The sequence below is a fragment of the Argiope bruennichi genome, chromosome 2 (assembly GCF_947563725.1).
Source record: "Argiope bruennichi chromosome 2, qqArgBrue1.1, whole genome shotgun sequence".
NCBI classification, from domain to species: domain Eukaryota; kingdom Metazoa; phylum Arthropoda; class Arachnida; order Araneae; family Araneidae; genus Argiope; species Argiope bruennichi.
Genome location: NC_079152.1, coordinates 88,310,154 through 88,324,300, shown reverse-complemented (window position 1 = coordinate 88,324,300; position 14,147 = coordinate 88,310,154). Strand labels below are relative to the sequence as shown.

Sequence of the window (14,147 nt, the reverse complement as noted above, 5' to 3'; positions counted from 1 at the left end):
ATATATATATATATATATATATTGTCATAAATTGTTTTATTTCTAAAAGTGGCAGATGCTAAAATAATATATTTATCACATAGATAATATGCAATGTTTGAGATATTAGATCTTTATACTGAACAATAAATATTACCTTAATAGAAAAAATATTTAAGTTAATTTTAAGATTTAATTAATGACTTAAATAATGTAGTTGACTAATTGCTTTGGCAGCATGTCATGATTGTTTTTATATTTTTGTTTAAATAAAGAGAAATATAATATATACTTATGCATTATCAATATTTTGCTCCCTATAGAGCTAAAATTATTATTTGAAGTCTAATTATTTATAAAATATTTTTAGATGAAGAGGAAGCATCTGAAGTGAGTCAGAGAGGTGTGAGACAGTCAGCTCGTATCAGCTTTAGTGATGAATTGTTCCAAAAGCAGAAAAAAGTATAATTTTATTTATTTGATGTCCTTAACTTTTTGTCTAAGTTTATAATAATTTATTCATAACTGTAAAGGAATACTATTTTTGTACCATTCATATATTTTGCTTCATAAATAATAAGTACTTCATAAATAATAAGTTCATAAGTAATTTAAAACACAGCAGTGTTTTTATTCTTCTTGTACCTTGAAATTTGGTAGTTGTAATTTTTTGCATTTATAATTTATGGCAGATTTTGCATTATGTCCTATTTAAATATTATATGTATTTTTAGATATTAATTTGCTTTATCTCAAAATAAGCCAATTCTAAATTCTACAATTACAAACTTTAGCGGTCATTCATATTTATGGAGTCAATAGATCTGATTTATTTGCTAATATCTGCAATTCATTATCACATTTGAATCATAAATTTTTTGTTTCTTTGACAAACCAAAAAAAATAATGTTATATAAAAAATTCTTCCTGTATTTTTAATTTGTTGTCTGTCTTATTATTAACTATTTAAATTATATGAAAGATGCTTTTTTTTCTCCTTTCTTTTTTTTAATATGAAGATTTTGTTAAAATTTTTCTGATATTCTTATAATATATTTAGTTATATTACAGTACAATGTAATTATTATATTAAAATTGCTTAACCTGTTCAAAAGTTTCTAAATAGATTTAAGAAAATCCTTAATGATTTATTTGAAATATATAGCATCTTATGTTTCTGTATCATTTTTCTACATAAATTTTTAAGCACTTAAAGGAGATTTTCTGTTTTATTAAAATGACAACAATATTAATACTTATGACTGTGTTTTTTAAAATTCTTACTTTAGTACATGAATTAATTATATCATTATTATTAATTAGACCTTGATTATCTTTTAATTAAAGTGCCTTAAGTTTTTTTTTTATTTGAATTTTCTGTAAGTAAACAGTTATAAATTTATTTCACTTTTTAACTTACTTTTTTTCCTTACCCAGGCATCCAAAAGTGAAAAGGAGAATTGTGTGACAGATAAAGATTTTAATTCATCTCAGGAACGAATTGTTGAGGGCCAAGGACCAACACCAGAAGATTCTGAAACTGGTAATGAATTACTATATTTTTGAATATTTCTCTTTCTCCTCCATCTGGTTAGGCTAATTTATTAATGATTTTGTATCAGTTTTAAAAGAAATTTATTTAAAATTATTGCACTAATGATGAATCTTGTGTTTTTCAGTTTTTAAAAAATTCTCCTTAACCTTTCTTCTCTTTAGATATGTATAATAATGAAGATTACAATAAACATTCCGATGAAAAGTGCAATGCTCTTTCTGAAAATGGTGATAAAGAATGTGATCATCCAGCTCATCTTCATTTAGGGAAGGATTTCACTTTCAGAGTTACAGTGTTACAAGCTATTAATATTTCAAAAGAATATGCTGATATCTTTTGTCAATTTAAGTATGTATTTTTCTTTAAAAAAAAATTACACTTTATTTGCATTTTGCATTTAATTTCCAAAATTCTTAACAATTATTTATTTTTTTAGTTTCTTGCATCGTCATGATGAAGCATTTTCTACTGAACCTTTGAAAAATACTGGGAAGAGTCATTCCCCTGGATTCTTCCATGTTCAAAATGTAAGTTAGATTAATCACTAATTTTGTAGATATATATCTTTTTTTTTTCCAAATATTTCTATAGAACGTTATTTTTTGTGACAGTAATATGTGTTAATTATTGTTTTCTATATTTAAATGCATATTATTCTTTTTATATATTTTTTTTCTTCATCCTCTAGATTACTGTGAAAGTGACAAAATCATTCTTGGAATACATAAAAGCACAGCCAATAGTTTTTGAAGTTTTTGGTCATTATCAGCAACATCCTCTACATAGAGATTCTAAAGACTTTGTTGCACAACAGAAGTAAATAAGAATGTGCTTCACAAACTTAACATTAAATTATTATTGAAAGAATTATAGTTCTGAATAATTTTTTCATTCTTTTTTGCAGTAATCGACAACCTCCTAGACGAATGTTTCCTCAGTCAATACCAATTTCTCAACCCATTCGATCACCTAAATTTGGAGTCTTACAGTCTTTAAGGTTTTATTATTATTCATTGTATTATTCTATTTTAAATGAAAATTTTATTTTTCTAGTAGTGTTTGTTATATTCTGTTATTACATAGATTTAATATTGTGTGTAAGGTTATTAAATTTATCTATAATTTTTTATTGGCATTGCTAAAATTTTTCTCTCTATATATAACAAGATGCTTTTTATTTCCCCCCCTTTATGTATAAGAGAAGGAGTGTTTGTTTATTTTTCTTAACATTTTATAATCATATTGATTAAGATTTAATTTTACATTATCAGGATTATTTGATTTGTTAGCCTATTGTATTGACTTTTGTATTCTATCATTTTGTTTTACAGTACTACTCATGTTCATGCAAGACATGACTTATTAGTGTGGTTTGAAATCTGTGAGCTTGAACCGAATGGAGAGTAAGTTTACAACTTTTTCTGTTGTTATATTTTAACCACTGTAGTTATTCTTTTACATTGTGATTTATTTTATCCATAACTTTTATTCTTTTTAGATATGTGCCTGCATTTGTTGATCATAATGATGACAGCCCTTGCAGGGGAACATTTTTATTACATCAAGGTATTCAAAGACGTATTCGTATAACATTAGTTCATGAACCTATGGTTGATTTTCAATGGAAGGAAGTTCGTGAATTAGTTGTTGGTAAGTATTGTTTTAAAATCTTTAATTCAGGAGGATTTTTGAATGCTAATTTATTAACTGTATTTACTGATTGAAGTATATACTGATTTTTAAATGCTATTTTACTAATTGTACTTATTGAAATTATGTATTAAACTGCTGTTAATGTCAATATTTTTTGTCAGATTTTTAAAGCCTGTTTAATAATTTCAGATGAATATATAATTAAAGTTTATGCCTTTTTCTTTCACTTTTTAAGGTCGCATTAGAACAACACCAGAAGGTGATGATGATGATTCAGATTCATCTGTACTTTCATTAGGAATATTTCCCGGTGATTACTATGAAAAATCTAATGATGACAGGTATAATTTGTTATTTTGAATATTGTTGTAAAAATTAAAATGATCATATCAAAATATTGCTATTGAAATTTAAAAATAAGGCTAGAATAAAAATTACATTAAACTCTTAAATAAAAAAAATCATATATATATTTGTGCTGTGTTTTAATTCTAGAATTGGCACTCAATTCTTTTTTTTTTTTTTTTTTTTTTTTTTTTTTTTTAATCTTGCCAGTGTATGACTTTCAAACATGATTAATCATCACTAAAAATTTTTAACCAAGACTTACGTGCTATACACTTAAGATAGATGTGGGAAATGGTGGTTTATCTTTTACAGTGATGGTTGAAATGATTGAAATTTTCAAATGAAATTGGCAGTCACCTACATTTTTTCATGGAAACATGATTCCCATAGATGAAAAAAGAATGAGTGGCATTTTTAGTACAGAAAATTGCAATACTAGCAAAGAAAAAAAAGTGAAGGCAATAACTGTAACCTTCACTAGGATGCAAATAACTTTTCTTCTGAGATCAGAATTCACACCATGTCTTCCACTTTGAACTTCAAGAGAGATTTGAGATGCTAAGAATATAGATTTCCAGCATTAGTACTGTCAAGGTTATTGCCTTTAAGATACTGTCAAAGCTAATGTCAACTCCCTATAAAAAGAAAAGGTCATTGTAATTTGAATGCTACATCTTGTTTTGAACAACATGCCTCTTCCAGTCTTGATGCTGAATGGTATTATTACCTTACTGAACAAAATGCTGTACAAATATGGCATGTCTTCTTTAAAAACTAGTGGTTATAGTCAGTAGTATTTAATTTGAATTGCTACTTTCATTGTTCATATTTTCAATCTTGTCTTTTCAAATCCTTTTATCAAATACTTTTAATTTAAAATTAATCTAATGCATACTTGGTATCGACAGACATGACTCATTTATACAACAATGTTCCAAAAAATATATAAACCTCTTTTATCAGATTTGTTATTTTATTTCCTGAATTAAATTTTAAAGTTTAGTATGTTGCTATAAATTTTACATATCAGATGTCAGTTTCATTTCATTTTTTATTGTATACTTTTTCTTTATTTTTTTCAGAGTATTCTTCCGTTTTGAAGCTGCTTGGGACAGTTCTCTGCATAATTCAGTATTAATGAATCGCTCTACTCCTAGTGGGGAAAGAATATATATGACACTGTCAGCATACCTGGAGGTATGTCTTCTAAATTCTTACATTTGTAATATTTTATTTTTGCCTTGTTTTGTGAAACAGTTCTTACTGTCTTACTTTTACAGCTTGAAAACTGTGCCCAGCCAGCTATTATCACGAAAGATTTATGTCTTATAATTTGTGGTAGAGATGCAAGAACAGTACCCAGGTAAATATGATTTTTTTTCCTCCCATTTTATTATTATTATTTTATTTATTATGCCATATGAAACTTTAAGTAGCATTTCTGTAGATCAATATAATAATCAAATAGCATCAAAAGAACTCTTTTCTTTAGAATTTCTCCTAATGCACGATCACTACGCCATTTGTTTTCTGGATCTTACAAAAACTCTGAAGGGAATCATGTCACAGGTGTATATGAAGTACTTATGAAGAGAGCAGCTGATTCTGGAAGTCCAGGTAAAATAAATTATTACAGCAAATATTTATTATTAAAAAGAAAAAAAAACACAATTATTATCACAAAGTGTAATAACATTTAGTGCCTTCTTAAAATTTGGATACAGATGTATTAAAATATAATAAAATATTTAGGACTGAAAATTACTTTATATTTCTGATTCTTAGTGGGAAGAAAGGATATAAAATTATAAATTTATTTTTTGGAAGAATTTTTAATTGTTTTTATAACAATTTTAATATATCCAATACAAAAATACAAGCAAAATGAACTTGTTTATATAGAAATCACTTTGAATTCTTTCTTTTTTTAGAATTTTTATTAAATTTATTTAATTTTTTTAATAAAAGCATTTTTTATTATTGAAAAGAAATTTTTCCCAATTCCAAACAATATCAATTATATTTACTAGTATGTAGCTTTGAATTTCCTGAGCATTAGGAAAAGCATAATAATGTCCATTTATTTTTCAGATAAATATATTTATAAAATGTTTAATATTTCAACTTCCATTGAAAAAACTAATTTCAAATGTCTAAACTGAATAAATTATTCATTTTAGTCATTCCTTATAATAGAATTTAAACAATAGGCTTTTCTTGATATAAAAATCATTAATGTAAGAATCATTTAATGTGTAATTTTATTTCATAATTGTGACAATAACAATATTTATCAATTAACACAAATGCAATATTTATTAATAAACAGCTGTTGATTCTTATAGCTCTATAGTATTCACTAGTTGGTAGCAAAAAATATAAATGAGTTTCATTTTTCTTATGTTTGAGTAGTTGCTAAGATGAAACAGAATATAATCTTACTAAAATAATATATTATAATCCTTTGTCTATGTTAAAAAAAAAACTTTTGTTGTTATTGATTTATTTGGAGGAGATAAAAGAATAAATATAATTGTAAATAAAATCAAACAGACAAATTCAAATATTTTATTTTCGAATTGTAAATTCAAACTGTTTATTAAAGCTGCTTATAAAAGTTATACAAATTGTTGTTATGATTTCAAGATCAAAAATATTTTTAAAGCATATGATTTACCTATTATTCACTCAAAACATTGAAAAAAAAAAGTTTTTTAATATTTGTAAATATGAGCCCTTTATGTTTTTTAAATACTTCTCATTAATGTCTTATTTAACACCTGTATAGGAGTGCAAAGACGTCAAAGAAGGGTTTTGGACACCTCATCAACTTATGTTAGAGGAGAAGAGAACTTACATGGATGGCGACCTCGAGGAGATTCACTTATCTTTGACCATCAATGGGAATTAGAAAAAATGACGCGTTTGGAAGATGTATGATTATTATATTTGTCATTTCTAATGTTGTTGTCATTTAGAATTCAATTTAAGATAAGTTCCATTTTAAAATATGCTAATTGTTTATTAATATTCTATTTCAGTGGTATTTTTCATTTGTGTATTTTTTTTCCTTATGTGTTTATTTTTTAAAAATCAAATTAGTCTTTTTCTCTTATTTCATATCTGACTGATTTTCATGTTTAATTTGATAAAATATATAAGTGACTTCTATATTGAAATTGAATATTTCAAATCTGCTGTATTTATATATATTTTCAGTTAAAATATCATTTAAAGTTTTCTAATTCTGTTTAAAATTTTAATGTTAAATAAAAGTTAGTTACATATAGTAATATAATTGTTTATTTTAATATAGGTTGAAAGAGTGCGACATCTACTGCTACTACGTGAAAAACTTGGCTTTGACCATTCTATTGGTCATGCTCCTGATATTAGTAAAATGGAAAAGGATGCTTGCAACTTAGTTGCAAAAGCCTCAAGTGATGGCAACTTTCCTACAGCAGCTTTAGTTCTTTCTCCTACTTCACCTACAACTTCAAATCGTCTAATAATTGATGAATCTGTATATGCTCCATGGGAAATGACTGAGGCAGAAAGAGAGCTAGCTACTAAAATTGTTAATCTTATTAACAGTCATATCCCATCTAAACCACCTCCTACACCATACACAAAGGTATGCAATTGTTTGTTTTTGTACATTATTTCATGGCATTATATTATTGAATTCTGTAATGTGTAGCCTGGCATAAAAATATTATATGTATATCAACATAAAAAGTTAAATTCATTGCATTAGTATTGTGGTTTTTCCCCCTTTTTATGCATATGCAAGAAACATAAATCTTAATTTCGAATTTAAATTTGACAAAAATTAAATCTTTCAAATAGTTATTAAAATTTTGAAAATGTATGATATTTTTTATTTATTTATTCCTGGCTATTATTTATTCTTTGGCTATGCTTGTTTGCCAGTAATAATATATCATCGTTGAACTTCATATCTATGGAATTTTGTAAACATATTTTATATTCATAATTCCTCATTTTTATTCTCATAACAAAGTATTTTTAGATTCAAACTGTGTAGACATTCAAAATTTGCTGTTACAGTAGCCTTGCATTTATTCTGTTCATTATGTACATGAACAATCTTAATGACATCATTTGATATGTGATAATTTTCCTCTAATGTCTATTTGCAAGTTTTCAGCATCAATTTCATTTTCCTGTTTCTCATACAAAATGTTCAGTTGATTCAAACATTAAAAGGGTGAAGTGTATTATTTTTTTGTGTCCATTTATATATAAACTGGATTAAATTATACTGAAAAAAAATTGAGAATAGCAAACATAATCATTCAACTTATTAGATATATTTTCTTGTATATTTAATATCTTGGTGAGCTTTACTTACAGTTTCAAAAAAAAAGTGGGGTGGGGGGAAGTAAAATTCATTATATTTTATTCAAAGGATATGAAAAAGTAAGCAAAATCTTAATTTTTTGGCTTTAAGAAATGAAAGAAATATATTAAGAAATATTTATATACAATTACATATGTATTGTAACCAACGTTTTTATGAAAAGATAAATTGAAGTTCCAAATTGAGATTGGTTAATTGTCCCATCTATATTTTAACTTGAACCTAACTTGCACTTGAAAATGTTTCATATTTATTATTGAAATGTCTTTAAAAAAGGAAAAATGTAACTAAACAAAATTATATCTATTATTTTGTTGAAGCAATAAAATAATAAGCATATTGTTATTAAATTCTTATAATTATTATGTAATCAGAACTAAAATGTTTTTAAATCTCTTTAAGAATGTAAATTATAATTTATGCAATATATCAGAAACATAGTAATGTTTTCAATGGTAGATGTCATTTGTTAATATTAATTCATATATATATATATATTGTTGGAGTTACTTATTTAATCTAAACCTTATTTCTTTATCTAACATCTTAGACATTTATTTTTTGTAAATCATTTTTTCGAAATTAACTGTGAAGTACTTATGTGTTAAATTTAAAACATATCTTTATTATTAGGATGAGCTTACAACTCCTACTGATGAAGTTGATGTGATATCCAGATCTTCAAGTGTACATTCCAGTATGGCATCTTCATCTTCTCAGGAGTAAATATCTTTTACTACTTTAGTTTATAATAATCTTGTTTATTCTGTTGATTCTTGTAAACTCTGATTTATGCTGTAAGTCCTAGAGTATTAAGACTGTGTTGCTTTCAAAGATCTTTCCTTAGGACCTTACACATGGAAAAATATAATGGTTTGAATGAAGAGGATCGCAATAATCTGGTTCCTTCCAGAGCATCCTCTGGACCACCTTCTCATCGTAACTCTGGTCGTTTCCTCTATGTAGCTGAAGTGGAAGAGATAAGAGTTAGTCCTGTGGTGTCACGAAAGGGTTACCTTAATTGCCTTGATGACAAAACAAAAGGATGGGTGAAGCATTGGGTCGTAAGTATTTATTGAAATTATTAAAATACAGCTAATAATTTGACAATAACTGAGGACACAATATAGTTCTTTATATTGTACACTCATTAACATTGTTTCCTTGTATTAAAAGCATTACGATATTAATTAATTATAATTATGAAAGTTTAATTATTCCTAAGAAATATTCTCTACTTAAATTGGCAAAGTTCTTAAGAAACTTTGGAAGATATCCTCTATAAAGCATAATGCACCAGCTGTATGAAATTTTCGTTTCTATGTAATGCTTACTTCAATTTAATGAAGTCTATTTTACCTGTTGGCAGTTTTGTTTGCTGTAATGGTCTTTCCTTTTTTACAAAACATTTGCTTTCTAGGTTGTGCGTCGACCTTATGTATTCATCTATAAAAATGAAAAAGACCCAGTAGAGCGTGGCATGATAAATTTAGCTACAGCCCAAGTAGAGTACAGTGAAGATCAAGAAGCTATGCTAAAAGTAATGGGAATGTTTTTTATCAATAACATAAAGTTTTTACATTATAGATACATTATTTGAAATATTCGATTTCCCTCCCTCTCCCCTATAAGTATAACAAGAGCTGTATTTTTTTAACTTTAAAATGTATTTTTGTAGGTACCAAATACTTTCTCCGTTGTGACAAAACATAGAGGATTCCTTTTGCAAACTTTAGGTGATAAAGAAGTCTATGAATGGTTGTATGCAATAAATCCTCTGCTTGCTGGACAAATAAGGTTTGTAATAATTAGTGCTTTTGTAAAAAAGTATGTGTTTAAAAGTATGAGTTTTTAATTCGCTTTGGAAAATCAGATGTATTTATTAAAAGTGCATCTTTGACAATAAATTTCATTTTACTATCATTAAACTTTATCAGTCATTGCAAAGTATGTTTCTGACAGGATATGAATGTAAATGGTTTGTTCACACTTTTAAAACTATCCATTAACTGCTATTTTCATTATGTTTTCCCTATATGAAATATACAGAAAGGCTTTTATGTGTAATTGAATCAATATTGAATTTAAAATCATATTATCATCAGTAATTTATTAGTTCTGCATTCTTAAGTTGTCTTTTGTTCACACTTTTAAAACTATCCATTAACTGCTATTTTCATTATGTTTTCCCTATATGAAATATACAGAAAGGCTTTTATGTGTAATTGAATCAATATTGAATTTAAAATCATATTATCGTCAGTAATTTATTAGTTCTGCACTCTTAAGTTGTCTTGAAATTTTTAAATAATTAATTATTTGCTTTATTTACTATCAATTATGATATAGAGGAAAAAATATATAGGAATCATTATACTGAATCTAAATTTTCCTGCATAATTGAAAGAAATATTAAAAAATATATATTAAAATGTTGATTAAAGTTTTTTTTTATTTATTTGCATTTGCATTCATATTTATATAAAAAAATAAAATAAGTTTTTCATGACACTTTACTTTCAGGTCAAAACTGTCTCGGAGACGTCCCATCGCGGCAACTACATAATCCCTCAGATTCCTCCAATCGGGAAGAAGCTTTAGATTGCATTCCTGCATATATTCAAAGCTTTAGCTAACTCATTCGGTGCTTTATGTGTAGTATATAGCAAATCAGAATTGTAATATTATGTAATTGTTTAAAAATTGTTACCAAAAGGAAAAAAAATGGTTCCTTTCCCTTTTATCACCATTAAAAGTGTCATATACTAGTTAACAAAATCTATTAAAACACTTTAATGTGTAACCACCAGCTATTTTGGTTATGTACCCACTATATTTGAATTGGACTTTATTTTTGATTCCATGACCAGCTTTTGACCAAATTTGCTGCTCATATATTTATGACCATTTGTGAAGAACTTTTGTGAGCTGTTTAACTTTCTTATATATGTTAACATTAATACTGTACATTGTGGCTTCCATTTCTATGTTCTTTAGACAGCTATCACAACTAACTTGACTTGCAAAAAATATTCTTTTAGGCAAAAGTGATCTTTTTACACTAGGAACTTTTTGGGTAAATATAAAAATAGCTATAAATAGTGGGTAAACATGGATCACAATTTTTATACTAGAGAAATTTATCTAATGACTGTTTACATATGAATATGTATATAATTTTATTGACTATGACTGGTAATAAGCTTATATTTTAATTTTGTTCTAAAAATATTTAATATTTTATAAATTTATTTAATTTAAAAATAAATTATCTTAGTGGAAAAATTGTGACATAAAATGTTTAAAAGAATTTTATAAAATATTTTATTAGATTATTTTCTTAATTACAAATTTTTCTGTAATTTTTATGTTTTAATCATAATTATTTTTGAAGGTTTTTAGTTGTATCATACCTGAATAACATAAATAATAATAAATCAAGCTACTTTCTAAGTTCCATTATTATTTATGTTTAACAATAGAATCCTTCTTCCTACAGTTCAATGTTGTATTCTCAGAAGATACTGTATTAAATGTTAATATGTAATATATACACTCTTCAAAGGTAAATGTATATATCGTTTCGTTTGAAATTATTTATGGAAAATGTTATTTATTATTTAAGTTATACTTAATGTAACCTTTCGTGCTTTACTTGTATTGCCTTTTCATCAAACATTGAAGTGTTTGAAAGTGTATAGGAGCAATAGCAAAGAAATTATAACCTGTAAATCAGTTATATGTCCAGGTGTTATACTGTAATATATTTGTTTATTTATTAATCATCATTGTACTTATGTCTGTGTCATTTGTATTCTATTTATTTTAGTAATAGTATAATTCCAGTTGAAAGAGTGTATTGGGAAAAGTAGAAAGCTTTATGAAGGCACAAGTGCTCATGCTAGCATTATGCTTCATGCTTATATACAGAATAAAACTTGTCACAGGTGAGCAAGTCTCACCCTTTTGGTGACATAGTGTTTCTGAAAGTGGGCCCAACAAGATGATCTGAACTTTAATATGCATAACATGATTTTTTTATGTTAAGGGAAAATATCTCTAGCAGTCTTTTGATGTGAAATGTGAAGATATTTGTGTACTCCAAGGTTATTTAACTGACCACTAACATGGGAGTCAGTGTTTAAAATGCACAATATTGGGCTGTTAAGGAAGACTTTCATCTTATGTGTACTATATTTTTATGGCATTATTCTAGTCATTCTATAATTTAAAAAATGTGTGATATGAAAGAATTTTACTGATGTCAAATGAACATGATGGCAGCATGTTGCTTCACTATTAGCAAAAATAATCCTCATGTTGAATAAAAATCAATATTAAATTTATTAAAGCATATATGTGTTGATTGTATCTTTTCATGATTTTAATTTTACTTACATTTATAGCATAAAATGCTAACACTGGAATTCTAATGTTACTGATATTGAAAGCAAATATTGAATTTTTGATCCATTCTTATTATGGTTTAAAAGAATGTTGCTATTTTACAAAATAAAAGTCGAGCATAGAAATAATTTCTGGGGTATATTAGTTTAGTCTTTCCAAAAAAAAAAGAGAGAGAGAGAAATAAAATCAGAATTAATATGATTTAAGCGAGGATTGAAATGAACTAAATAACAGTTAATATTATTTAGATTCATACCTGTCATTTAATATATTATTTAAATTCAAATGACTCATGTCATTTCAATTCAAATTATTTTTTATGAGTATTGATGTGTTTGACAGTTGCATAGTAACAAACTTGGCCTCAACAGAACAATTTAAACACAATACTACTTACTGGGTATAAAGAAATTATTTATGAAAAGACGACTTGTATGGATGTTTCACAGGCACCTGCAATTTCCAGCCAATTACACAAATGTAGATCTTCATACATTTTTTGAACGACTTTGCATGATATGAATCAAGTGTTAATAATCAACTGTAAATTTTCTATGATTGTTCTTGCCAATATTCCTACGGAACTTACTCCACCAAGTCCATAAAGTCAATGGGTTCACTTATAGTGGGTGTATGGTGTAATGCAATCAACAGATCTTAGTAACAAACGACAACTCTATTGTCAATAAAACTGGATAAGTTATGAAAATTTTAATAAAATAGCCAACCACCCTATTGACCATTTCAGAGAAGATATGCCAATCAGAGCATGGAATGTCCCCCAAAGCTGATTAATCTAAAATTATGAAATTATCTTAAACTAAAGATTTACAAAATTTCATAGCTCAAATTTGGTCGAAGAAGATAGAAACGTCCCTCCCCTTCTTCCTTTCCTTTTCTTAATTTGGAGAGTCAAGAATATTTCACAGAATATGATTCCATAAGACCAAAACATTGTATAAAATTTAGATTTCATAATATTTCCAGAAATACATTTATTGACTAAAAAAAAAATATTTCTAAATTTAATCTATTTGAAAAATAAAGTTACATTTTTTATTATAAATAAATTTTTTTTTTAATTTTATAATTATTGAAAATATTGCAAAAATAATTTTTAAAAAAATATTCTTTAGTACACATAAGACTTCAATGCTAAATGATTCTTTTTTCTGTACTTGCATGTTTGGTTACAGCAAAAAAAAAAAAAAGTCGTCGTTTTAATTGAAGTTTAAACATTTCTGTTTCAATTTAAAGTTCAAATTTTATGGAAGCTGACAGAAAATTATAGAGATACATAGCACAATGAATAGAATAACGTAGAACTTTTATCATAGTATTAGTTATATGATTTTCAAAATTTGAAGTTTCAAAACATTTTAATGAAGCTGTTAAAGACCATAAATTATTTGAATGAAAATTTTAGCGAGTATCAATCCCTATAAACTACACGATCTCCTGAAGTACCTAGTTTACAATAAAATAGTTTCAGTTTATAATACTGAACAATATTTCTACTTTTATTAGTTTCTCTAACACCTGCACACTAGCAGAATGCTTTATTCATCTATATAATATGGAAGGGTATGAACATTTTTTTTTTTTTTTTAAGTGAATGAAAAATAAGTGAAATGAAATTAGGTGAAAAAATAAAAAATGTTTTACCAATATAATTTTTTTTTAAAAATGACTCAAATGAGTTTTATAAATTTTTATGGCAATAGGTTTTATTTATAATATATGCTGCTTAATGTGATCAGTTCAGGACTTAAGAAATTTGATAACATTAACCGATTGATAACAATTACTAATCAATTATAA

The 14,147-nt window shown here is 26.0% G+C and overlaps 1 protein-coding gene across 5 annotated transcripts in view; it reads left to right on the top strand.

Moving 5' to 3' along the window:
* The window catches only part of LOC129955676 (kinesin-like protein unc-104), a 35,678-nt gene extending 23,403 nt beyond the window's left edge, over positions 1-12,275 (top strand). For all 5 annotated transcript variants that reach the window (XM_056068243.1, XM_056068244.1, XM_056068245.1 and 2 more), the window contains 19 exons: positions 350-441; positions 1,417-1,522; positions 1,696-1,882; positions 1,971-2,061; positions 2,223-2,350; positions 2,439-2,531; positions 2,866-2,937; positions 3,033-3,184; positions 3,423-3,528; positions 4,618-4,732; positions 4,816-4,898; positions 5,028-5,152; positions 6,324-6,469; positions 6,852-7,169; positions 8,553-8,641; positions 8,755-8,983; positions 9,340-9,459; positions 9,598-9,716; positions 10,443-12,275. In XM_056068243.1, the coding sequence (XP_055924218.1) occupies positions 350-441; positions 1,417-1,522; positions 1,696-1,882; positions 1,971-2,061; positions 2,223-2,350; positions 2,439-2,531; positions 2,866-2,937; positions 3,033-3,184; positions 3,423-3,528; positions 4,618-4,732; positions 4,816-4,898; positions 5,028-5,152; positions 6,324-6,469; positions 6,852-7,169; positions 8,553-8,641; positions 8,755-8,983; positions 9,340-9,459; positions 9,598-9,716; positions 10,443-10,485 (2,414 nt within the window). In that variant the 3' untranslated portion in view covers positions 10,486-12,275. The remainder of the gene's footprint in view (positions 1-349; positions 442-1,416; positions 1,523-1,695; positions 1,883-1,970; positions 2,062-2,222; positions 2,351-2,438; positions 2,532-2,865; positions 2,938-3,032; positions 3,185-3,422; positions 3,529-4,617; positions 4,733-4,815; positions 4,899-5,027; positions 5,153-6,323; positions 6,470-6,851; positions 7,170-8,552; positions 8,642-8,754; positions 8,984-9,339; positions 9,460-9,597; positions 9,717-10,442) is intronic.
* Positions 12,276-14,147: the final 1,872 nt, after the last annotated feature.